Raw genomic sequence first — 26191 nt, 5'->3', positions numbered from 1 at the left:
TTACAGCATACACCATAAATACAAATTGGTTATAATTAGGATTAAGCAAACCCTGTAACTCCGAAATATGACATTAGATGCGACGAGCACAAAATGCTAACTTGAAAGGTTTTGTTTTAACCTATTCTAATTATTAAACTATTGTTTTATCAATTATTAAACTGGATTTCACCACTTACAGTCTAACTTTGTTGACTGTCCCAGTGATGCTGAAGAATCTGAAACGTTGATGTTGAAGTCAAAACTTTTCTGTTTCTACTTAAGTGACAGTGAGTGTCTTGATATTCAGCATAGTTTCTATCAGCTTGTGAGTCTTGTTTTTTCTTTTCTTTTTTTTGAACTATTATCATCACGCCCCAGGAAACACTTTGGAAAGGAGTGCCTTTTCTCGCTCTCTCCTCAGATACTCTTGTTTTACTTTCTTCAGTCTCACTTTCTCCCACTTTTTCTCCCTAGGGCAGGGGTGGGCAATTCAAGGCCTCGAGGGCCGGTGTCCTGCAGGTTTTAGATCTCACCTTGGGTCAACATACCTGAATCACATGATTAGTTTGTTACCAGGCTTCTGGAGAACTGCAGGAGCTAATTTAGCCATTTAAATCAGCTGTGTTGGTTCAAGGACACATCTAAAACCTGCAGGGACACCGGCCCTCGAGTTGCCCACCCCTGCCCTAGTGGCTCAGGCAGCATCCTCATCACTTTCTCCACTTTTCCTCGAGGCAAACATGCAGCTTTATAAACTGAAATACGGCTGAGGATGTATGAAGACTGCAGGAACAGAAAACAAGGTGGCTGAATGATTCTGATTATGCAAATTTGCCGTTGTACACTTTGCACACATTTCGTGAATCTTGCTGTGTTTAAATATGTTTTTTGATCAAGGGAAGAATAATTATACACAAAGTGGTAAGTTGGTAAATTTTCACAAATGATGGATGAACAAACAGCTGTAAGCTGTAAGCTTGTGTGGTGGAAGGTTAACTCTGGTAAATGTATTCACAGGTAGCCTGATGTTGATGATAACCAACAGCCAACAGGTTACTGTGCAGAGCATACCTGTGCAATGTGTGTGTCCTGTTCTATGATAGTAATTAGCAATTAGACAATCTGTTTCCCATTACATGGCCACTGCACTGTGTTTTGTGATTCTCTCAGCAGGTGTGGTTGTGTGTCTGCATGCATTTGTTATTTCTCAGTGGAAAAGCTGATATGAGGTCACAATAAAGTCACAGCGAAGTGAGGAAATGCCACAGGCATAGACACAGACTCGTACGCTAAATGGCTCTCACATTAAGTTACATACGTTTATTATGATTAGAGCAATTAAACCAAACACACATGCATGCACTGCTAATAAGGTGCCTGTAATAACCTCCATCATCCACGCGCACACACACAAATTACCATCATCATTCAGGCGATGATTAAAAATGCTCTTACTCTGTTCTCTCTCTATGTTATGTTGCAAATCCTCTCTTTCTATAAGTGTAAACCATGAACCCCACTTTATCAACACGGTTTGCAAAAGACTCAAATAAAACAAAGAAAACGTATATCAGCACTGAAGGATGAATCATGAAGGAATGTTGACATAGTAAAGATTAAAAAAAGATGAACAGAGGATTAATCCATACACATAACATGGTGTTTAAGTAGTCCTGAGTAAAACAGAACACAACTAACAATTTTTTTTTTTATCATTGTGTAGGTGTTGCTTTGTCATGGAGACCAGCCCACAAACCTTTTCAAAAAAAGTATGAACCTTTAAAACTTCACAAATGACTGCCAAGTTCTCCTACATGATATTATTTAAACAGCACACTGCATCCTGCACCTTTCACATGTCATATCCCTGCACTGTCCACTTTCCACGCAGCATGTTATAGTGCTACAATGTTAATGGTTAGAGCGAGGATACAAGACGGGACTAGGGTGTCATTATCCATGCAAAATGATTTAAGGATTACTCATAACTTATTTAATTGTACCTTTCTGCTATACTGACCAGAGAGAAAAAGGGCCACTCATCTGAAGCAGATTTTATGCTCTAGGTGAAACTGTTGTTCATAATTATTATAAATATATTAAATGCTATAATAATATAATTGACACTGAGCTGTTCAGGGGAACTGGTTTGCATATATGTGTGACATACTATAGACTAGAAAAGGATATAAATAAATATGTTCAGTGGGCTTAAGGCTTCATGTTAGGTCAATAAGTATTGAGTTTATTTATAATGAACAACACAGCGCATTGGGCTCAAGTGTTCTGTGATGCATGGATGCTTTTACATGGTTGAATTTTTGCTGTGACAGAGCTCAGGTACCAGCTATGACGCCCCCACTACATCCCTGATGTAACTGGTTGAAATGGTAAATAGTGGTTCCATGCATGACTTTAAAAAACAGTTTAACATGCCCATGCTGAATACTAAAACGATGCATTTATCCTCTTAAAAATGGCAGTCCTATATGCTGGCAGTGATATGCAGTTGAAGATCAAGGCACAAAGCCAAAAAGCACAAAGGAGGAAATAACAGGGGGAAGTGAGAGGACAACTGGAGTGCGACACTGCTAGACTGGAAAAACTGCTAGATTTGGGGGGGAAGCCAATGTGTGTATTAGTCACTCAAAAGGCAAAATTAGCTTTGAATAGCTGGCAAAGGAGACAAAATTCTCCTGTAAGACGAAAGGCGGGCAATGTATTGACTGGTGAGTTTGGCAAATGATCATTTGAAAGAGCCTATTGTCGGCCACTAATTGAGATTTTGAGGCGGGGGAGCTCAGTAGCGTGAGAAAATAGTCTGGATTTGGAATCCACAAGCATGCCACCTGGGGCCATTGCCATGGCAACAGCTGGAGATATCAGCTAAAGGGACTGATTTGGCTAATAAGATTAAGGTCATGCAACAGCTCTTGAAACAAAATTATGTGATTGTATTATGAGAGGTATTTTTGTAGAGGGAATGACAACTGTGGAGACGGAGATCATTTAACGAGGTGGGCAGGTTGAGTAAAATAGTGCCTGCTTATAAAGATGTTCATAATACAAAGTGGCAGGGGGAGCACCGAGCACAGAATTGAAATAGGACCTGTAATTTTTGCTTTCTCTGAGACTTAGCGGTTTCAAATAAATAAGGAACGGGAGGTCATAATGTGAGGATACACTGGAGATGCATGGGGCTGTTTTATTTTTCTGTAGTGGAATATCCAAGAATAACAAAGATATCACGCTGTCCCGTCTCTGCTACATTCACAATTTTCTACCTCGTGATAATTCTGTGGTTGTTACCGAGAGCTCGAGGATAGAAACCCACATGTTTCTGAACACATTTCAGACAGTCTATCATCCCCGAAGACACGCGTGGATTTCTGTTATGCTAACTGTCATGTCATTAAAATCTAATGTCACACGTTGTCAGTGGCAACAGGACTATATCACTTGTGGTGTGATCCCAGCGGAAAGCTGAGAGATCACATCCTGACAAGTGACAGCTGTAGCTGTGGCTAACACTGTTAATGATGACTAAGAGAGCTGGGCCCACGTACTTAGACTACTGGTCATGTAGCTATGTTTTATTAGTGCATGCTGCACTTCTCAACGTCTTCTTGTCCCCTGTCTGCCACTATGCCGTCATCATCATCATCATTATAGTCATCAGCACATCAGCATCAAAGGCAAAACACTGAGCAGTTAAAGCTGTCAAAATCTAATGAAGCGGTACAATGTTAATTAATAATTGAACAATTCACTTTTTTCCCATTGGATGATTCCTGTACTGTATTGCATGGACTTCCATATTATAAACCAGTTATTTTAGTTTTATTTGTGTGTGTGTGTGTGTGTGTGTGTGTGTGTGTGTGTGTGTGTGTGTGTGTGTGTGTGTGTGTGTGTGTGTGTGTGTGTGGGCTCCATTGATGGATCAGCCCACAGTCCACGGCATGCTGCCCTGCTTTTTATCAGCTTTTACTTCCTTGCACCCCTCTGCCTTGTTCTGTCCCATCTCCTCTCTCTCTCTATCTCTCTCTCTCTCTCTTCTCCACACTTTCTGTCTGTTCACTTAGTCTAATCTAAGTAAGTGGCTCTGAAAAGAAACCCTGCCAGAATGAACGGGGACAATCATTGATCAACTACCCACTCATAAAAAAGGAGACACTTGGAATCCGCATGGCCACAAACGTCCACGCTGCATTCTGCTGGTTAAACAGATTATGGGGCTAATCTATTCACCAAAATGGTATTTATGCACAGGCAGGGAAGAGCACGCTGCACTATACATTCTGTATGCGCTCATAAATTAGTACATGGAAATGAGTCTGCTTATTAGGCCATAAAAACAAACTGCATGCACATACAGCTCCTGTTCTGCTTTTGTTTCCGGGCACGCACATCCAGTTTTACAAATGCTTTTTCATCCCTTCACAGATGACGGCCGTATTTTCACAAAGCTCCAGAAACGAGGTGTAATTTGTGCTGCAAAGCCGGAGAGGAGGGTGGCAAACGAGGGAGTTTGGGTGTAATGGGAGTTAGTGAGAGGATTGGGCAGGAGGAGGGAGTGAGAGAAACATGGAAAGTGATGGAAAAGGAAGGGATTTTAGAAAAAGAGGGGACGGTAAAAAAAAGTGGAAAGGTTATTGCTTGTCCGAGCAGAGTTCAGAATCATATCAGGAAAATCTCATTCCATCTATCTCCAAGTAGCACTCCTATCCTCTCTCTCTCTGCCTCTCTGCCTTCACCCACCATCCTTCTGCATGCTAAGTGTATTATTCTGCCCGAAGCCTGACAAGCTGCCTTCATCATATTTCATAATACACTACTTGCCTTTCCTTTTTGGAATTCTTAGATACGTGATTTCCTTCCTGTGTATATCACTGACAATATGTCCCGCCCCATATTGAGCAGGGAGAATACATTTTAAAGGACTTATTTAAGAAAGACTCATATTTTTCATTACAGTAAGAGAAATAAATCATTCATTACAGTGCATGCAAACAAGTATGAGTCCCTACTCGTACATGACTGGGAACACAGGCTCCATTTTCTTTACCCAACAAGTAATATTTCCATTGTTCTACATGACACTTACTGACATTTGATAAATTATTAAAATATAGAATATATCTACTCTAGAAATACCTCCTGGAGTAAATGATTATTTGTTTGCTCCAAATGTCATAGAATAAAAACAGATAACTATCATAAATTCATGTCATGTTCTGTCAACAATTAATTCCATGACATTTTCTTTGTTGTTGTTGTTTTCTTTTTTATTAGAAGATCCAAAAAATACTGTTCATTTTTGTCCTATGTCTTGAAAAATTAGTGTCACAGTAGTTGTTAGCTGAATAATCATACAGTCACATCAGCTTTTTAGCGAAAACTTTCCTTTTTGAAAAGCATATAGACCAACCTTAATACACAGCACCATGTTTGTCCAAACCAGACACATCATATCAGCACCTCATACCAACTGTCAGCACGGTGGCGAAGGGGTGATCATTTGGGTTATTGGCAGCCACGTGACCTGGGAAGCTTGTACTCACCGAGTCAATCATGAACTCCTCTTTAAGTATTCTAGAGTCAAATGTGAGGCCGTGTGTCCAGCAGCTGAAGCTTGGACAAAACTGTGTAATGCAAGTTTAAGCTTTGCATCCAAATGTGGTTCTGCTTTTTTTTCTGTTTTTCCTTTTCATAGTGGCTTGTCATGAAGTTACACTTGTAAAGAAAACTGCAATTTTATCACAGATCACATAGACATAGTGCTAGTATCAAAAGATTCTGATCAAATAACATGACATTACCTAATGCAGCGAGTTACATTTAAAACCACCAAGCAGTTAGTTGTAGCTCTTTTTTCTCTCAGTAAAGTTCAATTTTCTGCCCCTTTTAGTTTTTTTTCTCTTCTTTATCTCCATCTGTCAGAAAAGCCAAGCTCAACATTCTGTTTGCCAGATTTATCCAGAGCAAACTCCAGCTTTTATCACTTACGTGTAGATAGAGAACAGCAAACATTCATTGATTTATATGAAAATGTCACAGCTACTTGAACGTTTCTTTAGTTATGGATGGCATCCAATGGGGAATGGCAGAGATGGTACCTCAGCCTCACAAGATACTGCCTCAACCTTTCAGCCATCCATCGCCCTGCGCACTGCTTTTGCTCTTTTACTTTCATTCATACATCACAGATTTCTTCCCTTTTCTTCAAAACTAATGAGAACAGCATTTTCAGCTGCAGATTTCGGCAGCCCCCTCTTTAACTACTTCCTGTCTGTTTCTGTGCTCATCTCTGAACCGATATCCCACAGGATGTGAGTTAAGTTTTTTCCCTCCATGGTACTCTCCAGTTGGTTTTCTTTCTGATTTTCTTCGCCCCTCCTTCTCCTCTTTTTTCTCCTCCCTTATCTTACAACAGCAATTTCCAAGCTTGGAGCCTTGACTCTAATGCTGCTCTTAGTATCTTCTTTTCCAATCACCCTCTTCAACATGGTTCCCCTCTCTTATTCCACTTAGCGTCTCTCTGACATCCAACTATTGCTACCTCACTGTTTCCACATTGCCATCTTTTTCCATGTCCATCTTCTCTCAACTTTTCTTGATCTACCTTGGTTCTTTGATATAAACTACTTATGAGTTTGCTACATTAAATTCTTGTTTTTGATCTGCTGTTATCTGAATAAAGATTTAGGGACTCACTGCGGATCAATTATCCTCCCAAATCCATGTCATTTTTTCCCTCAACAACATAAACACCTATGGGGAGAGGCTTTCTAAACATCTGTCCTATTATTCTCATTCGGACTTGCACTTCCCATTTCCATCCCTCTGTTCTACCTTTGAGAGAATTTACTCTGAACAGGTATATCCACTAACCTGTGTAGCCTGCCTTTTGCTTTAAGACAGCTGGGATAGGCTCCAGCACCCCTGTGACCCTGAAAAAGGATAAGCGGAAACAAATGGATGAATGGATGGACAGGTCTATCCATTTTGTTCTGTAAAAGTGTTTGGACAACGCCTACATTTGTAGCAAGTTTCAAGAAAACCCTTCTACCTCATTTTTACTCCATTTTCCCCCTATCCAGCTTTCCTACCTTTCCCACATCAACTCAACCTTCCATCAGCATAAGTTTTATTCTCTATAACCAACTCTATCCTTTCCATCTTTGTCCATTGTGAATTTAATCCAAATGTCCCGCAGTACCTCTGGTTTCTGCCCATTCGATGTATTCGTTTAATCCACAGACACCTCTCTTTAAGTGTTACCCCACCAGCATCACTGCCTCTGAAACAGTAACAGGTGAAACTGAGAGACTGAGACAGACAGAAAGACAACAAGCCTAACAGTATTTAACAGCACCACTCAGGCAAAGACTGGTACACAACGTCCTTTACACACTCTGCTCTCACTCCTCTATCCCTCTCTGTAAGCCAAGAACACAAGTCTTGGGAGCTTAACTTCCTCCCACTGTGCTTAAGCTAAAAGGTTTTATTGAGCTTTTATCCGGCCACAAAGCAACACTGAGCTGTGAAAGACAACCGTGTCTTTAATAAGCAACGTGAGGGTCGTGAACCGATGATTCATTTTCCACAAGTCAGAAGTAGAGAGAGGCTAAGTTGTCAGGGTAAGGTGTGGTGACATTCCTGCTGTAATCAAGCTCAGAAAGTGGCTTTCCTTCATGAAAATGCAACACACACTGATAGCTGGTTAAAAAGACAGCTGTACGGTGTTCTACTTTCAGCGTTTTACACAGGAGAGGTATGCTTTTAATTTAATCTGGCAGGTTTATACATTAGAGGTTTATAAAAAAAAACTGAGACGGTTGCTTGTTTAATCAGGCTCCTTTTCACATAAGAGAGACAGATGTAAACCGTTGCCTACTTTAATGAACCAGCTTTGTAAATTAGAGCCAATAAAAAAAAACCCTAGGTGCTGTTTTCCACAGCGCAGCTCAGGACACAAACATGAAGACTGTCCTGTCAAATCAAACTACTCCAAGCTGAATGTCAGAGGATTTCGGAGATTACGTCTCTGACGGCACCTGATGGGTTTGGTATTACAGCCTCGAGGCAGCAATTTTCTAGAAAAAGTGATCCAAATTAGTCTTCAGATGTGAAGGTAATAATGTGCCATGTCAATGAAATGAAAAAGATGGGATTGCCTGGAGCACTGTTTGATGCTTGCCTATTTGAGATTCTGATGCAACCTTTTCACAAGTGTCCAGACTGATCCACACACAGGCAGGGTATAGTCTTAGCTCATATGTAATAATAGTTAATGTGATGCTCTACAAATCTTGGCCAGGGGGTGACGCATCACACTCCTGCTGCTTATGGATTTGTTTGTTTGTTTTTGGTCCCCCTCTATTGCTCTCTTTTTCTCTAATTCGATCCTTCCTCCCATGCGCTCAGTTGATAAATGCTGGTGTGAAAAGGACATTAAATTTTTAGTAGTGATGTGCCTGTAGGAGTACACACACTGGATGTGTACAAGCGTTTCTGCTTGCATACCTCAGCAGTATCAGCTGCCCTGTACCATCCCCACCACGGCGGCAAAAGGCAATTAATGAGAGCCAGTGTTCTTATCTGCTACCTAGCAACCTTGACTGTTCCGCCCGTTGCCCCCGGCAACGGCCGCCGCTGCCTGTAATTGATTGCTGGGCTCGACATCACAATAGCCCACTGACCTGCAGGACTGTGAGTGATGCAGACATAAAACATGTCCTGCATAACGGACAAATAGGATGTTATGATTTCAGTTGGAATTTCAGACCCAGTAAAGTTTGGTAGCAAAGAAAACGTTTGAAGGGTTCAATCCCAATAACTTTAATTCACAGCCTCTTTTAAGAACTACGATCAAAACGCAAAAAGTACGCAAAAAAGTTATGTTTCAGGTCATGAGGAATTGAGAAATCATAAATTAACTGAATTGAGCTTGAGACAACACGTCTCAGGTTTGGCGAGTCTTAGCTCATCAGAATTGATCTGTACACTTTACATACCCAAAAAACTCTGCTAATGTACATCTTTTCTTAAGGTCATCAATAATGTGAAAAAAAAAAACCCAAAAGAAGAGAGAATAACACATTCATGAATGAATAGAGCTCCCACTTTTTTCACCTTGAAAGTCTGGCTGCCGGCAACGTTACCGCTGTTTCCACATTTATATATAATGTGAGTGCCAGACAAGTGCAGACAATTTCTGTGAGGGGTATAAAAGATCCTTTCAAATGCAGAAAATTGCTTACTGAAGAGACCAAAGGGTATCTACTACCATTTGGTAGTGGATACCGCTGATTCAAGATTGTCTAAGGCAAATCACTATAGTTGACCCCTACATGCACAAAATCCAGTATAAGCAGGATAGTCGTGGCTTTCCTCTGCTGAACAGCAGCACGATTTCTAAGAGCTGCCTTCCACTGCTCTGTGTATTCGAACGCCCGTTATTAAATTTACAGCATTTGTTTGCCCCAGGGAGTAACCAAAAGCTTGAATGCATTTCCCTCTGATCATGTTCTGGAGTTAGTAATTGCCAAAGCAATTCATATTTAAGTGATGTAAAAGGAACAATGAAGGGGGGGGGATCGGTGTTTTTATTCCCCCCCCCAATATTCTTAATATTTCATTCTGCTGGGACCGAATTTCGACTATAATGTCAAACAATTACATAACTCCATGTTTTATTACCGTCTCAAGCGGGGGATACCTCAAGTTTCCGCTACATGGATATCTCTCTGGCTAAAAGGTAGCTGGCAGTGAAGTGTTACTTTTCATGTTGCTGTTATTTTTGCAGAACACATCGATGTTAAAAGAAAAATAACACCTAGGGTCAGATATGGATGTGAATTCAGAATGTTATAACTTGCACTGTGGTTTGCAAATTTTAGTAGGTGTCTATGATCTGGACTTTTTTTGCCTTTGAAAATCTGGATATATATTTGTGTTCTTTGCCACTAATAATTTTCATCAACGACATTTCTTTTACTGACAAAAACAAGATGATTGATAGCTGAAAAAAAATAATGCAAGAGGACAAAAACTGTGATGTGCTGAAATGTAATGACACTTTCGTCAACAAATAAAAAAAGAGATGGCAATATTCTGCAGGAAGGATCCAATCAGAATTACTTAAGTTGTGGAAGTAATCTCCTTGTGTCGTAAGGATCAACAGGAATTATACAACTTGTTCTTTTTTGTGGGGGACGAGAACACGAAAAAATGTCAATGGTTGGGAGGAAGAGAAGAGTTGCCATACGCACACATTTAACATTATATGTGACAGAATAGAAGCTTTGTAGACTCTCAGCCTCTCAGTGAAAACAAGATGAACTTTTCCTTTTTTTAGTTTGAATTAATTTTAGATTTAATCTAATATAATCTATGATATTTATTAGTCAACTAAAACTAAAAGAATTGTGAAACTGAATGGTCTTTCAATCAAAAGACTATGACTAAACTAAATCAAAATGAATGTAGTCTATTAGATGAGAAGAAAGGTGTCACACTAATTGTCTAATACAGCGCCCATAATTCTTCTCCTTTAGCATGCATACATTTGCTGCTCACATGAACCCATCCCGGCTCCTCCCATCAATATCTGACTTTATCAGCATCATTTCTTTTGTCAGTCATTCCTGCTCTGTTCTCTGTTGAAGTCTTGCTGCTGTTCTCTCGCCTTCAGCTTTCCATGCATGCCCCCTTCCACATATGAGCACAAAGGGGTTCACAGAACTGAGCCATGTGATCAAATATGAATTACTGCAGATGGAGAGCTCAATCTTCATTGACTGCAGTGGTCCTGACAGAACTGCAGTTTAGATTACACATAGTTTAGAAGTGTTTCGATGCAGCACCACAAGCAAAGGGAACTCTCTCCTTTGTAAGAACAGGAGGACCAGAATCTCAAAATACAGGTGAATCAAAAAGAATTATTCGATTTCAAAGGCAAAAGGTAAGAATGAAAACATCAGTTTCACATGATTGCTGCTAGGTAATGTAATGGCAGCTGTGGGTACAGGGACTCCAGATATGCTTGCTAAAGCATCCACTTGTTAAATGATGATGTAACAACACTACTTCTGGGTCCAAGCTCCTGCTGCGTTCATTAAGGCTTTTGTCTTTTTAATGCGTTGCAGTGTTTTGCATCTTGTGGTGTTTTACAGGAACAAGCCCCTAAAAATAATTAGTGGTCATTGTCAGGCTCTCTGGCTTTTTATTAGCAGTATTCAAGTGCAACGTGTCATTAAGCTCAGTTTTTCTAAACTCACAATGTAACAACAGCCTGTGGGCTCTCAATTTTCCACCAAATATTGGAATGTTTCAGGAAAGAATCGCAGTCAGGCTGACTAAGAATAGGTTCATGAAACTTAGGATTAAAAACTGTTGATAGCCAGTCATATCGGTCCGATACTGACGTAAATTACTGGATCAGATATCGGAGAGAAATAAAAAATGTAATCCGATCCATTAAATATCAAAAAAGCACCTCACAAAACTTGCAACATGGTGTAACTCGGCTCATAACCGTAGCACGTAGGAGCAGTATGTGTCATGTGACAGAGCAGCTGTGTGTATTTCTAGCCTGACTACCAAACCGGTATTTCATCTCCAATGAAGTTATCCCAGAGAGAAGTAAAGCAAGTGTGTAAGTCCATCTAAAGCATTCCCACGTTAAGCTTAAATACCGATATATGGAGCGAGTGCCTCTTCTCTCTCCCTCCCTCTCCTGCTCCTACTTCAATCGTGAAACTGATCAATGATCAGCTGATCGGCTTTTCTGTGCAAGTCCCTCTCTCTTATTGCCCACTTTGCGCCAGAAAGAGGAAACCAGCGGCTGAACAACAGCAGCACGTTTAACCTTGATAAGCTGTTGTTAGAATTTATTTAACATTACTTTCTACACCAGGATCTTTTTCTATGCAGCTGACGGCTGGTAACTGTGCAGGGGCAGATCTAGCAAAGTTTAGCCAAGGGGGCCGATAGGGCATTAACAGGGAAAAGGGGGCACAAAGACATACTTTTCTTTCTTATTCTCATTTAAAATGTCTAGCTTTTAACAAATAATTATCTGAATCTTACACCCAAAGTTTTAATCTAATGTAAAATATATGGCTCAGGGGGTTGGGAACTGCATCTGTAACCGGAAGGTCGCCGGTTCGATCCCTGGGCTCGTTGTGTCCCTGGGCAAGACACTTTACCCTACTTGCCTACTGGTGTTGGCCAGAGGGGCCGATGGCGCGATATGGCAGCCTCGCTTCTGTCAGTCTGCCCCAGGGCAGCTGTGGCTACAACTGTAGCTTGCCTCCACCAGTGTATGAATGTGAGAGTGAATGAATAGTGGTATTGTAAAGCGCTTTGGGTGCCTTGAAAAGCGCTATATAAATCTAGTCCATTATTATTATTATTATATAGAAGTCCATATAGTAACTGTTAAGTCTAATATACCCTAGTAAGCTATACTACTTTTTCCTTTGGGAAGATACCATCTGTGCAGTTTGCAGTTTGAGACCCGGGTGAGCAGCCACACTCATCATTTTACTGACGATGACAAAATCTGGGCAGTTTTAAAGTCTCAGTGATGCTAAAGTGCTTGTTTGAACCCAGAAATACCCAACAACTTTATATTTAGCTTCTTTGTTCGCTGTATTAAAAATACATCTTTTTGATATCAAATGATTCGTTTCGATACATACTGTATTTGAAAGTTATTTCAGTTATGTTATACTCAGTGCTGTGGGCTGCTGTGCAGTATTGATGCAAGCACTTTCTATCCAATTTCCCATTTTTTTGTGTAATATTTGATCATCTAAGAAGTTCCTTTTGCTTCAAACAAGGAAAAACACAGTTAGATTTTGATCTTTTTGTGGAATTTGCTGACTAAAGAAAATGTATAACATTTTCAAGCCTTATTGACATGAGCTGCAGAGCACAGCCTCAACCTAACCAATGTGCAGGTGCATCACAGATGTTTTCAGCTTCAGTGACTTACACAAGGATATTTGTGACAGTCACTCCAAACCTGGACAGTTAAACTGCAGACTCTGTGTGTAATCCTGCCTCTTGTTTGCAGCGCTGTGTGTCAAGGTCATTCACACAAAGGGAGATTAATAGCACAGATGCTGAGGTGCCACAGTTTACTTTGTGGACTTCTGTTGGAGACTTGAGGTGTTAGATGGACTTCCCTTCGTAGTCCTTTTTGTCGCATTTGTTTCTTGTTCATCGCTGTTTGTTTGCCCATCCTTTTCTCTCCCTCAACCTCTTTTGTTTTCCTCATTGCTCACTCGAACTCAAATCAGGAAACAGCTGCGATGCAGTTACAATAACACTAGAGTTTAAACACTAAAATTCAGAGCCTTGCCTTTACTTAACCTGGCTCTGTGTGCTGTCTGGCTACATTTATTTTCCCCCTTACCCCCTGCTGCAGAGCAGTAGTGGGGAAAACTAGCACACCAGCCTTGATGTGAGAAAGCTAACCTGCTGGGCTTTTGGTAATCAGGCAACACTGGGCAGAGTGCTGCCGAACAGGAAGCGAGGACGTGACATATGGCGGCGGCTATTCACTTGGCTATGAGGTGCATGAACATGTATGCAATTATAGTAATTATAATACAACAGCAGTCATTGTATATGTGAGACATGTGTCTGGCTGACTGTGTGCATTGTAATTGCATACATGTGAATGAAAATCACATGACATGGCAGCACAAAATTACAATCTATGCTTGTGTGTATGCCCGTGTGCATGTTCATACGTGTGTCTGTGTGTGTGCATGAGTGGCAGCACGCGGGTGAATGAGTGCAGCCGTATTGGAGAGCCCTGCAGAATGAAAGGCAGATTAATTAAAAATGCTTCAGATACCCAGCCTCAGCTGTTACTCCCTCAACAGAACGGACCTTCATAACAAAGTCCCTCAAACACGCACTAAGTCATACACAGACACACACACAGAGCGATATAAATGCTACCCAGTCCACTGATAAGAACACACAGCTCATGCAGAGCTGTACTGTCAGACACAACAGGTTGTTTGATTGAGACAAAAAATACATACATACACATGCACACTGTCGCCATGACACAAAACACGCACGTGCAGTACAGTGCTGTGCAGACGCTTTAAACACTTGCGTTAATTAGAACTGGTAATACATCTGATTGGTTCCCTTTGCAAGCGTGACAACATCCCAAACCTACTGCTGAGAAATTCGAAAAACAAAACTATCTTTACTGGCAAAAAAGAACAAGGAGTCCTGCAACAGATGGTGCTGTAGGGCCCCCAGGAAACATCATCAAGTCACACAAAAAGACAGAAGACAGTGAGACAGCATAAATCCACAGAAGAACTGTGGCAAGTTCTCAAAGATGCTTTGGGGGACCTACCAGCCGAGTACACTAAAGAAGTGTAACAAACATCTGTGCCAGTTTAAAGAACAAAGGTGATCACACTAAATATTGACTTGAACCCCCTGCCTTGTACAACACTTTGGATTATATGAAATTTTTTTAAGCATCTCTAATTTATCTTTAGTGCCTACAAATTTTGTGGCAATGTTCATTCCAGTAGCAGAGCAGTGCTGTCTTCCTGAAGTTGACTGCCTCGATTTAAAAACTGAGAAACAAGGTCCTTGAAAAGCCCAGCGGTGATGAAAGCTTCAGCGTGACAGGCATATTATCAGCTCTTCTACACGGCTCTGTGTGTGTGTGTGTGTGTGTGTGAGAGAGAGAGAGACTTTGATTGTCCAAAGGTGAATCAAACCCTACTTTTTCACACGTACAATAACTGTGGTGATATTTTGTGCTCTCATTTGATCTGTGTCTGCAGAGCAGGAGGGCTTCTGCAGGTGTGAGAAAATCTGTGATTAAACATATGTCACTGCTACAACTATTCATTTTAAAGCGGGACAGATCAGAAGGACCCATGAGAACTCAACATAACATTCACAGTAAGTGATTTCATTCTACAGGAAGTACAGACTGGAACAGAGTATGAGAATTACAACAGTGAAAACAGGAACAGTGCAGAAAATAAACACCAATTATACAGGGAGGTAAATACAGAAACAAAAACAGACACTCGGGCTCTTAGGCCTGTAAAGACACTGAGTTCATTTCTACAGATGTTTGGTTCCACTCCATCTGCATATAAAACTCGCCGTTTTGGCACTTTTAAGACCATATGTGTCTGTAAACGTGGATAGAAATATATTCAGTCCATGTTTTGTGTAGGCAAGTGTGAATATGGTCTCTGTGTGTGTGTGTGTGTGTGTGTGTGTGTGTGTGCCAAGGTGTTTTCGTATACAAATGTGTGTAGGTATATATGCTCATGTGTGGGAAGGTGTATGTAGTGTGTGTTCTTACATTTTATGTCCATAAAGTGTAACTCTAAACTATTCAAACACGTACAGTATATTCATTGATTCTCTACATTAGCGTTTGTGTGTTTTGTGGAGTTGTGTAAGAGTGTGTGTTTGTCACAGTTGGCCACCGGTAAAAAAAACTCTTCTGTTTTTGTTGCGTGTTGGTTTCACGAGGCAACTCCCTCCGTCAGTCTCTCTTGTTCGGTTGACAGTGAGCCGAAAGGTCAGCGGATCTACCGTCAACCCACAAATAAACCAACCAACTGACGACTCAACTTCAACAGCAGACAGACATTTTTAAAATCACAGTCCTGCTTCCTCTGTGGAGCCAGTCAAATAGCCAAAGACAAAAGTCAACTCGGGGTTCTTCGGGGGTTTGGACTTGTTATCAAGCCTCTAGTTTGATACAGACAAGTCACAGAGCTTCTTTCTCAGTGCCAGTAAGCAATATAGTTTCACAGTGCTTAAAATTTAAAGTGTTGAAAGTAGTTAATTAGTCTGACACCTCTGAAAGGGGTGTGAAATGGTGTTTTTCAAATGGGGGAAGGGGGGGGGGGGGGGGGCAGAAGTGACTGTTATTTGGCAGAGATCAGAAATGATAGTTAATGTAAGTATGACCATCCAGGGTAGAAAACTAGCCTGGCATCACCAGACAAACTTAGGAATGTCAAATAGTCTGAAACTTCTTGGTTCACTTTTGATTTCCAGCAGGAGCAGAATACAATGTTTCTGGATGCAATCAGATAGACTGAAAACCACAGTGAATTCCTCATTAGCTCTCAGGTAACTGCTAGCTTGGCTGATAACCTAGCAAAACCAATGGTGAACTGCACCAAACACTTTAATTGAAAGTCTGTGCTTCTTGAAAGTTGGAGCTTCTCCAAGTCTAAGAAAATTGCCTTCAGAAACTTCTTATCTTAATCGTATGCGAATCCTAAGCTTCCGCAACAGATCACTTGATTTACCAGATTGTGGTTCGTTCCCTTCAGCTTCTAAATAGTCTGTGGTGAGACTGGAGGACCTTTGGCTCTGCCTATCAATTAGTATTCATCACAATCCATGAAAACTCAAACTCCAAGTACAACAGCACTGTCTGTACTTGGTTTAACCCAAACATAACACGTAGTGTGGATAAAATGAGAATAGCACTGACCTGCTGATAACTGCTTTTCCATTATTACAGGTCCTATAATACAGGTCCTTAGATCAGTATGTTGAAAACTCTGAAGTAAAATAAACAAATACAGAAATTAAAGCATAGCTGAAAAAAATATCTCTAAGAGCAGCAGGGAGGGAGGGAGAGCTCAGAATGAACAGTAAATTAAACCTGGCCCGGGAAAGCAAGACTGTCCCATCGTGTCACGCTTTAACACAAAAAATGCACGTCTTCAAATTGCACCAAACTGTGGCTTCTGAAATGTAATCTGATCTAAAAATGTATCATATTTTACATGTTTACAACATAAATTGATTACTTTGTTTAGCAGAATGCAGATAAATGTGCCAAGATAGGTTAAGAGATTAAATTGTCAGGACGTTACACTTCCTGTAGCACATACTTCTCACCCAAGACTCCCATTTTCTACAGTGATATTAAACTCAAGGAGAACGGGCAAAAAGTTATATTTGCAGCATAGGCTTCTGTGGTCCATTACCTTGTTAATGGTAAAGGAAAAATAGGCAAAAAGGGATAGAGGGAGGAATTCTTCTGAGTTTACTTCAGCCAGACGCTATCTGTATAGTGTTTTAATGTTTACAGCATTAATACAAAGCCAGTGTTTCCACTGCAGACTTCATCCTATGGATTCATAAGTTTAATTAAAAAGGAGCAAAGAGACCTCGCTGCCATTCCCTGGGAACCATTGCAACCCATTGGTTTCTGTGCCTGAGGTTCACATTTAGAACAACTACAACTCCAAAGGGAGGAAATGAGCAGGGTTGTTCTGTGATTTTCCATGACTATTGATTTGTGTTTTTCAATAAGCCTGAACTTCAGAAACTTACGAAACTGAAATAAGAAGCCAAACTTGCGCAGCAATGACTCCCCGAGGCAGCCAGTGATATTGTCTAGAAACCACCGTGAATTTGTTTGAGGCATATAGAAACTATCCTTCTAGTTTATAACTTAATAAAAAGCTTTTAGACCAGACCCATTCAACCCAAAGTACCAGGACTAGAATCGTGATGTTAATGCCAGTTTTGTGGCACAAAAAAAAAGAAGCCTAGCGAATTATTTTTGTTCAGAGCATACACAATGCCTGATTACCAGTTTAATTGTACTCTTGAATTCCTCTCCTCTGGGTAAAGGTAGTTTGACTTGTGAGACTGCCACAAGCTGTGCTTTCTCAATTGTTCCCTGTTACCTTTAACTTCTGAAGGCCTACGATTTCATACATGACCATGGTTAAGTACACAGACTGGAAAGAAGATGCACTCTATCAAATCCCAGGTTATAGAATCTGTACATTTGTCAGTATCAACCAGTGGAAGTAAAGAAGAGCAAAGCTTGGTCACCATGTATGAACTCCTCTCCGGGGCAGAGGAAAAAGTCTGCTTGGAGAACAGCTTGGTTAAAGAGTAATTTTATAGATTTAAATAAACACTGGACTGGTGGACAAAAGTGAGTGATGGTCTTGGTAATGGTGTGACGTATGGCAAATTGGAAACTATGAATAATTCCATGAATAACTGAGCTAATGTTATTCCTTACATCTAAAGAAATGCCTTCGGGGTACGTGAGGGTAACCTCAGCTCGATTCCCCTTCTTCTTCCAAGTTAAGCCATTATTTTTTTAAAAAGCTTCTACCCCTGCATAGCCTGTGGTACTAATTTAAAACTAATTGATTGGTGATTCCTTTTGTACGTTACAAATAGGGGAGCTGCCAGTAAAACTTGAACAAAAGGCAAAAATAGAACACTAGGCACTTTATAAAAAATGGACACGGTCCAACTGAGTGCCCAAGGGAATTCACACTGTGGATTTTTTATGCGCTACCACTCGCCCAAATTAGGTTCTATTGATCTAATGATAAAGTAATGACATTCTGCTGACATCCCATTGCAAACACCAGTGGGTCTATTGCACTGACTGCCACAGATGACATAGAAATGCCAGTTATTACTCAAAATAATAGAATATCAAAAGCAAAAACATTCTCTGACTTGTCTTTGTTTTGGTTTTTTTGGTCCAGGTTTTGAGAGATTGTGCCATCACACTGCTGCAGTGGAAGTGAAGGTGATTTTCATTCAGACAAATTAAATATATTACAATCAGACATTTCTTTTAGTGACAAAGGGTGGCAAATTATAACATATTTGGATGGGACAATTTATGCAGAACAAAGTGCAGTGTTAAAAAATCTAATAAAATGACATGTCCCAACTGCTTTTAAACATGATCATTTCTATTTCTCACAGCAGATTTGGGGTCATTTGCGCTGACCTTTGCGACTCTGCCTATTCTTTAGACGTACATTTTATAGGTGAAAGAGTAAATAAATGCCCCATCAAACTCACACTGTCAATGGTGGCTTGATTCAAGGCCTATCAAAACAATAACATCAGATTAAATCCTGTGGAAAATCAAATAAGAATGCATTACTTGCATGCCTTGCAAACAGGCCAATCCAGACCAATCATACTCAAAGCAGAAAGAACATAGCCCAGAAGGTTATAGCCTAATTTCACCTTCACCTGCACAAGTGAAGGTGAATGACTTTTTGTTTTTCACGCCAGTGTCTGACTATCATTCCTGCCTGCAAAAAATGGAGGGAAATGCAAAATGATGAGACATTATATAAATAAAAAATGGGTAGACAGACAGCGAAACAAGGCTATCCGTTATTAATTTCAGTCAAGCTCTGAATCCTGCAGAGTTAATAATATCAGCAGAGCCTTCTGACCTCAGATGATGATACAACATCAGCCTTCAAAAATTAGTCATTAATTTATCCCATTAAGTTGGACAGAGTTGGCAGAAAAACAGAGGGAAATGAGTTATATTTGCATTTTAAGAATTTATAGCTTGTAATAGGAATTTGGGCAGAAAATTAAATAAAAATGCTCAAGGTCTCTTGTTTAGTCCACAACAGTCCCAAGCCTTGCTCCTCTAATCCATTTTCATTGTATTAACCATAGTTTTAAACCCTAATCCTAAATAAACCAAGGCTGTAACTTTCCTTTGTTTTCTTTATACTTTGCTGACCACAATGGAAAAGATTATAATGGAAACCTGTAAAGTCATACCTCCCAAGGGCACTTTGGTCCAGGTCTAGCGAGCTACCAGCTTCCACCCAGAGCACAAGGTGGTCATATATAGTGTAGCGTCAGAGTACATCCCTAGGGTCTTCACCCTGCGTATTATTCATTTCATCTTAACGTGTAGTAGTGGAAGCATTTCACTTTTTTGTTTTTAGGGTTCCTTGCATTCAGTTGATTCAAAGGCAACTGACAATACACTGAAGTCTGTCTGCATAATGGGGAAATTGTTAAAAATGAGATGCTGCTACAGTAAACCCTTACTTATTCTTAGTTTGCCTCTATTCCTAAACATGATTACCATTTTCTTTAATATAGGAGCTAATGGCTGTCCTGTAAACCTGCATAACTCAACCTAAAGTAATTTCTGCAAGACTTGGACTATTGAAATGTAAATTTTTCATCTCATAACTTCCCTTATGAAAAGAAATATGCTACAACTGTAAATAAGAAATGGACTATGGGACAAAAATGCCTGTGGGTCTTCATGCTATCTCAACAGACAATACACAGTTATGTACTCACTCACATTCACTCATAACTTCCTGACTTTGTTGTTATCCATATATTAGCTGTACAGGCTTTGCTACCTTGGGTGAGCTTGAGAATAATAAACGACTCACCGACAACCAGAACTTTACTCTTTCACACACAAGTAATCACTCAAGCATGCAGAAACTGTACGTGCATGTCCATACACTACTGAACATCTGTTTGTAGGTGCTTCAAATCAATGAGTGTGCGCAACACAAAGCGTTCCTGAACTATTCTCACACCGGCTAATCGCCAGGAAGAACAATTAACCTGATAAGTATCATTTAATGTCTTCCCTAAAGAGGGAGATTCAGGCTTTTCTAAAACAAAACACACCTAATTCTTCACCCTGCTTCCTCATTACCATCCTAAATGATGTTTCTATAGGACAGCAGGTACTGCCGTGCCATGGAATGATTGTTTTGTGAATAACGGCTTGATGGGATTAGAGAAAAAACAGATGGCGCTTAAGTCATGATGGGTGCTGTTTCTGGGGAGATAGCTGAGCTCCAGTTTGCCAGCAGTGAGGTAGAAGACGTTTGCTTGTCATCACCTCGCCTTTGATCATTAGTGATTAGTCAACAGGTCTGTGAAGCCTGAAAGGACCAAAGTGCCCAGGGTGAGGCAGGATTCTCGTTAAAAATCATTCGTGTTGAGGTGAAGACAGAGGAGAACCTTGGAAATAGCCTCTGAAAATGTCAATGGATTTTCACAAAATCAATTTTTAAAAATCACCAGGAGAATACCTCTTTAATTCTTGAACAGGCGCCTGAATGACCTGTGTCGCTAGACACCTCTGAGGAAACATTATCTGTCTTGCTACCTTAATATGTTCCTCTTCAGTAGTCTGCTGTTGGCATTCATTCCACAATCTCCCTTAGGACATAAGCTTTGCTCCCCAGCTCACAGCTTCTGCTGGGCGGAAACACCTTTCCAGTAGTCCAAAATATCATGAAGGTCCTCGTCCTTGGCAAACTGCACCTTCTTGCGCAGAGCATGCCCTGCTGCTATATAGGATGCTTCCTCTCTAGGGCTTTTCTTGTAAGGTCGGAATCGCTCCCAGATTCGCAGTGTGCTCTCAGATGAGTACTCTGGACTGGAAGAGTAGCCAGAGTTGTAGTTGTGGTGACGAGAAGGTGAGAGCTGGGAGTAGGTGGATGTGGCATCCCTCTTGGTGCGCCCAAGTGGCTTGAGAAACGAAGCCTTTTGGGATGGTGAAGGCGATTCATTGCCACCCTCATAGTAGAGTGCAGGAAAGGAGTGGCGGTGCTCAGAGCTATGATAGTCTGGCTGAACTTCCAAGTGCTGCTGTTGCTGCTGTCCAGAGCTTACAGCGCCACCTCCATTCCCACTATTACATCCCATTCCTCCCCCATTTAAGCTCAGGCCTCCACCATTAATATTTCCCATTCCATTTCCGTTACAGCCTCCTATTCCACCACCTCCTCCACTTCCTCCCGCTCCAACACAACCCACGGGGCTACCCTTTTCTCCTGGGTACTTGGGAGGATCACTGCGCTGCTCAGGGATGTCTACACTATACACTCTTGTGTTCTTGGCAGAGCCTGCAGAAGGGGGACCACAGCGGTTCTTAACCACAGCAGTGTCTGCGCTCAGTTGCCTCTGAAGGGGCCGCACTGCATTGGCTGGGGGTGGATCACGGTAAGGAGGGGAGAGAAATCCACCCCCGCTGATACCAGGCCGCTCAGATAAGGGCATGACCAGGGGCACTGGGGCCATTGAAGGCGGGTGAGGCTGTTGATGGAGCTGTGGATGAGGCTGAGAATGGGGCTGAGAATGGGACTGAGGATGTGGCTGAGGATGTGGTTGAGGAATTGGCTGAGGATGAGGTTGTGGATGAGGTTGAAGGTGAGGCTTAGGGTGCACCTTTGGAGAGGAAGCCATGATCTGATCTCCAGGGTGACCTGGAGAGAGGGGGAGAAGGTTGCGCGGGAGCGATGCTATGCAAGGAGGCTGGGAGGACACAGAACTGGTATTGTCAGCTGTGGTCACAGCATTAGCTGAGGCATCCAGCTTCAGGGCATCAATGCAGTTGTTGATAATCTGGTTCACCTTATCGACCTCCTTAGCAATGGTGGAGATCTCTGATGCTGAGCCACGACCGTCATCATCTGAATCCTCCCCAGCCTCCGTCCCATTCTCAGCCCCACCTCGCATATCCACAACTACTTCCCCTCCTGGCCCTGCTCCTCCAGCTGCCATCACTGCCTCCCTGCCTTCCCCTGCCATTCCCGTTGTCCTTATATCCATGTAGTTACCCTTGCCACCCATAGCCTCAGAGAAGGCAGTGGCCATTTTTTCCACCTGTGGCAAGGTGGAGAGGCGGGAAGAACTGGTGTTGGCTGAACCGTGAAGCATGCCTGTGCTAGAGGAGGCAGATTGGGGCAGCTTGGCTCCTGCACCGCCTAAATGGTGATGCTGGTGGTGAGCCTGCTCCTGAAGACGCTGCATGGCATTTGGGTCATTGACTACAGCTGCAGCTGCTTCTGGGCCATACCTAAAAAAAAAGGTCAGATTTACTTTTAAACAAACAATACTCTGTTTCCATATTGCGTACCTTTTCTAAAAACTGGTTTCCCTTCAGTGATGGCTTAAGATGACAAAATCCTTGCTTTTTTAATTAAAGCTTAAAGAATTATAAAAATGACCTAAAGACTCGATAAAGAGTATGACTGATTTTTTTAAGCCATTGCTTGCAGTTAGAATAAATGAGGTCTTTCATAAATTCAAAAAGAAATGCACTGCAGCAAAAAAACTAATGAAGAGATAATGAAATAATAAATTGTTCCAAAGAAGTCAATTACACCCACAGGACATAGTCATGTCAGTTTTTGGCTACAACATCCAAAGATGCATGACAGAAGATTCTATTGTGATCCCCAAAACTTTGATTAACAAACATGCACTGTCTCATACCTCATTTCCAAAATTGTTTTCTTCACACTAATTGCTTTTTCCTTCTCTTCCTGGATGCGTCGGCGCCTCAGACAGTAATAGACAAATCCAAGAACAATGACCATGCCAAACAGACATCCCAGGATGGTCATGATGTAGTGGGTTGTTGTTGAAGGATTCGTTTGGTGGTCCAGTGGTCCAGTAGCTCGTGTGGTAAAAGACATGCAGGTGTGGTTGTACTTTTGAGACTTCCTTACAGAAGCCACACAACAGGTGTAATTGGACTGTGGTTTCAGCCCCTTCAAAGTTATGGTGGCTTTGCTTGACTTGAGGGATATGTCCTCTTCAAGAGAAGTGTTGTTATACCGGGAGAGAACATACATCTTACTGTAGGGATGTGGGATCTTGACTATTAGTGAAGCTGTGTACGGAGCAACTGTTTGAAGCTTCATAGAAATTTGAGGGTTATAGATAGGGTCAGCAGTGGATGAGGTGGTTGGCTGATGGTACACACCTTGATCTTGGTCCAAACCCATCCCTGAGCCATCTTGATCTGGCATCTGAGAGGTCATCCCTGGAATTATCACACCATCACGACACATTGATAATAATATGTTTCGAGCATTTCTTCCATTTCCATACCCGGGACTCAAGAGTGGATAGCCAGTCATTTCTGGAGGTGTTTCACACTGGAGACGGTCATAGGTGCGGGTGACATTGTTAAACTCATCCAGCCAAGTGAGAAAACTGTAAAGCTCGCAGCCACAGTGGAACGGGTTTCCACCTAGTTCACATACTGTCAGTCTGCTGAGAACCGTTAAAGTAGATGGGTCAAGACGGGCCAACTTGTTGGAAGATAAGTCTAGGCTGTTGAGGTTGGGACACTCCCAGAAGGCATTGGTGGCAATGACCTCAATGAGGTTGTGTTGCAAGAAGAGGCACTGCATTCGACCCAGACCTCTCAACATGCCCTCAGTCAGGTTGGTTAGTTTGTTGTAGCCCAGTTGAAGAACCTGGGTCAAGGAGACAATCGGCTGTTAAAAAATATGCTCAGTTGTTCACCACATTTTCATTAATTGGTTGTTGCTTTTCTGTAGAGGATGTCAGAACACAGTTTAAGCTGAAACAATTTGGGAACATTTTGCTGCATTATCTAACCAAGTGTTAAGACATGAGTGATTCAACCGGACAAACATCTGAAATGATATACACAAGAAATTCACAGATTCATTTGCTGTTAACACTTACATTTAGCATGGTCTAAATGGGATTCATATTTAACCTCCTAAGACCTGAACTCTTCCACGTCATGCATTTTTAATTTCTCTTTGATATTTGGGGATATTGGGACCTGATGAATGTAAAAACAAAGAATTACCAGTTTTTTCTTTTTTTACCTAATTTTTTTTTTTAAGAAAAATGAGAGCCACATATGAGGATATTTATTTAAAATTTCGATAGAGCAGTTGCAGTATAATGTCCTCGTAAGTGGATATCAGGCCCTTGTAGAGCAAAATTGAGTATTTTGGTCTAAATAACCCAAAATGTGATGTCCACATATGTGGACGCCAGGTCCTAGGAGGTTAAAGACTTTACTCATTTTTCATCCACTTTTGCAGGAATATAAGAGAACTTTCCGGAAGTCTTAAGGAACGTCTATTATTTCCTTATGTACAGGTGAAGAAATAAAGTTTAAAAAAAGAGAGACAGTAAAAGCAGTTTCACTTTTGGCTTCAGACCTGTAGGTTGGCCTGTCCAGCAAAGGCGCCATCTTCAATGTAGCTGATTTCATTCTTGGTTAGATTGAGGTCAGTAAGGTTTGTAAAGCGGTACATGGAGGTAAAGAGCACGGCCTTAAGTTTATTCTCATTCAGCCTCAGGTCATGCACCTAAGAGAGACAAGACAACAGTTCACTTTACTTTTTCTGTTATAAGGGGAAGACCTAAAAAGACAGAAGCATATTGGAACCTACGTTTTTGCTTAATGAGAAATTTCCCCAGTTACACGTCGCATTCCCCAGTAATCACAGCGCATTTGTAAGCTCTTGTACACTGCTTCTGAAACATCTAGATTATGTAGGTCTTTATGCTATCTCAGTTAGGTAAAATATCTTCATATTACGTTGTCTCGTTTTAATCACTTACACTGGCAATTGTGCAGTGTTACGCCAACTAAAATATATGTTGCTTTCATTATAAGATGTCAGTGACATCATACATTTGAGTACATTACAATACCAACTATATTTAGGGAACAGACATAAAACAGCCTTCACATTCACATAGTTTACAATGACCATTACACTGAGTGTAAGAACATTAGAATCACTGTTTTCTAGTCAACATCATCATGGAGGCACAGGTTCAGCAGAGGTTGCTATAGTGATAGAGCACAACTGGCCTGCAGATAGTCATACTGACCGTGCTGTTGATGTGCTGGGGGATGGTCTCATATGGAGGCTGGTTCTGACTGCAGATAGCAAGCCAAACGTAACCTTTTTCCCCCTCTATCAGCCAGCAATCCCCTTTCACTGTGCCAGACAGGTGGAGGAGCAACAGTGCAGGGAGCAGGAGCGAGAGACACAGGGTTGGAGAGAGAGGGGACAGTCTGCTGGCCATGGTTTGGATGTCTGAGTGCCACCTCAGTAGAAGGGTAGGGGGGTCGGGGAAAGGATGGATAGAGCAGCAGTTCAAGTTCAACGCTGGAACTGATGCAAATCGGGAGGCAAGTTTAAATAGACAGAGCAGTTAATGTAAAGGCTTCCTTCTCAACAATTAGAGCTGAGGTTGCAGCATGGCAGCAAGTCCTGTCCCCATTTTAGGTGTTCCATGTCAAAGGGTTTTGGAGACTGTCAACCCAGCAGCTACTCATAGCCCCGTAAAACCGTATGACTCGATAGCACCAACGAGGACGTGCTCGATCTCAGACGAAAGGTAGAATGCCTGTACAACATAGACAGGAGGAGACAAGAAGGGAGAGGGAAAATTAACAGCGTTTATGACAGAATGATTAAGAGTAGGCAGAAAATTCTAATGCAGTTCATATATCCCCAGATGGTTTGGAATTAACTGAGTGCAGGTCTTATTAAAGTATAGGAATACTTTTTTTTTAAAGTATGACTCTAATACC

The 26191-nt window shown here is 41.4% G+C and overlaps 1 protein-coding gene across 1 annotated transcript in view; it reads right to left on the bottom strand.

Moving 5' to 3' along the window:
- The window catches only part of LOC146572031 (protein phosphatase 1 regulatory subunit 29-like), a 51431-nt gene extending 25500 nt beyond the window's left edge, over positions 1-25931 (bottom strand). The window contains exons 1-5 of the mRNA XM_085276064.1: positions 25483-25931; positions 24801-24950; positions 23083-24074; positions 22033-22663; positions 20969-21900 (exon numbers count right to left, since the gene is read on the bottom strand). Of these exons, the coding sequence (XP_085132190.1) occupies positions 21049-21900; positions 22033-22663; positions 23083-24074; positions 24801-24950; positions 25483-25680 (2823 nt within the window). The 5' untranslated portion in view covers positions 25681-25931 and the 3' untranslated portion in view covers positions 20969-21048. The remainder of the gene's footprint in view (positions 1-20968; positions 21901-22032; positions 22664-23082; positions 24075-24800; positions 24951-25482) is intronic.
- Between the last annotated feature and the right edge of the window lie 260 nt (positions 25932-26191).

Source organism: Mchenga conophoros, linkage group LG6 (assembly GCF_057382185.1).
Source record: "Mchenga conophoros isolate Kocher_MC1m ecotype Shallow Benthic linkage group LG6, M_conophoros_male_GT1.1, whole genome shotgun sequence".
Lineage (NCBI taxonomy): Eukaryota > Metazoa > Chordata > Actinopteri > Cichliformes > Cichlidae > Mchenga > Mchenga conophoros.
The sequence above is the reverse complement of the archived record's forward strand: the minus strand, read 5'-3'. Positions and strand labels throughout refer to the sequence as shown.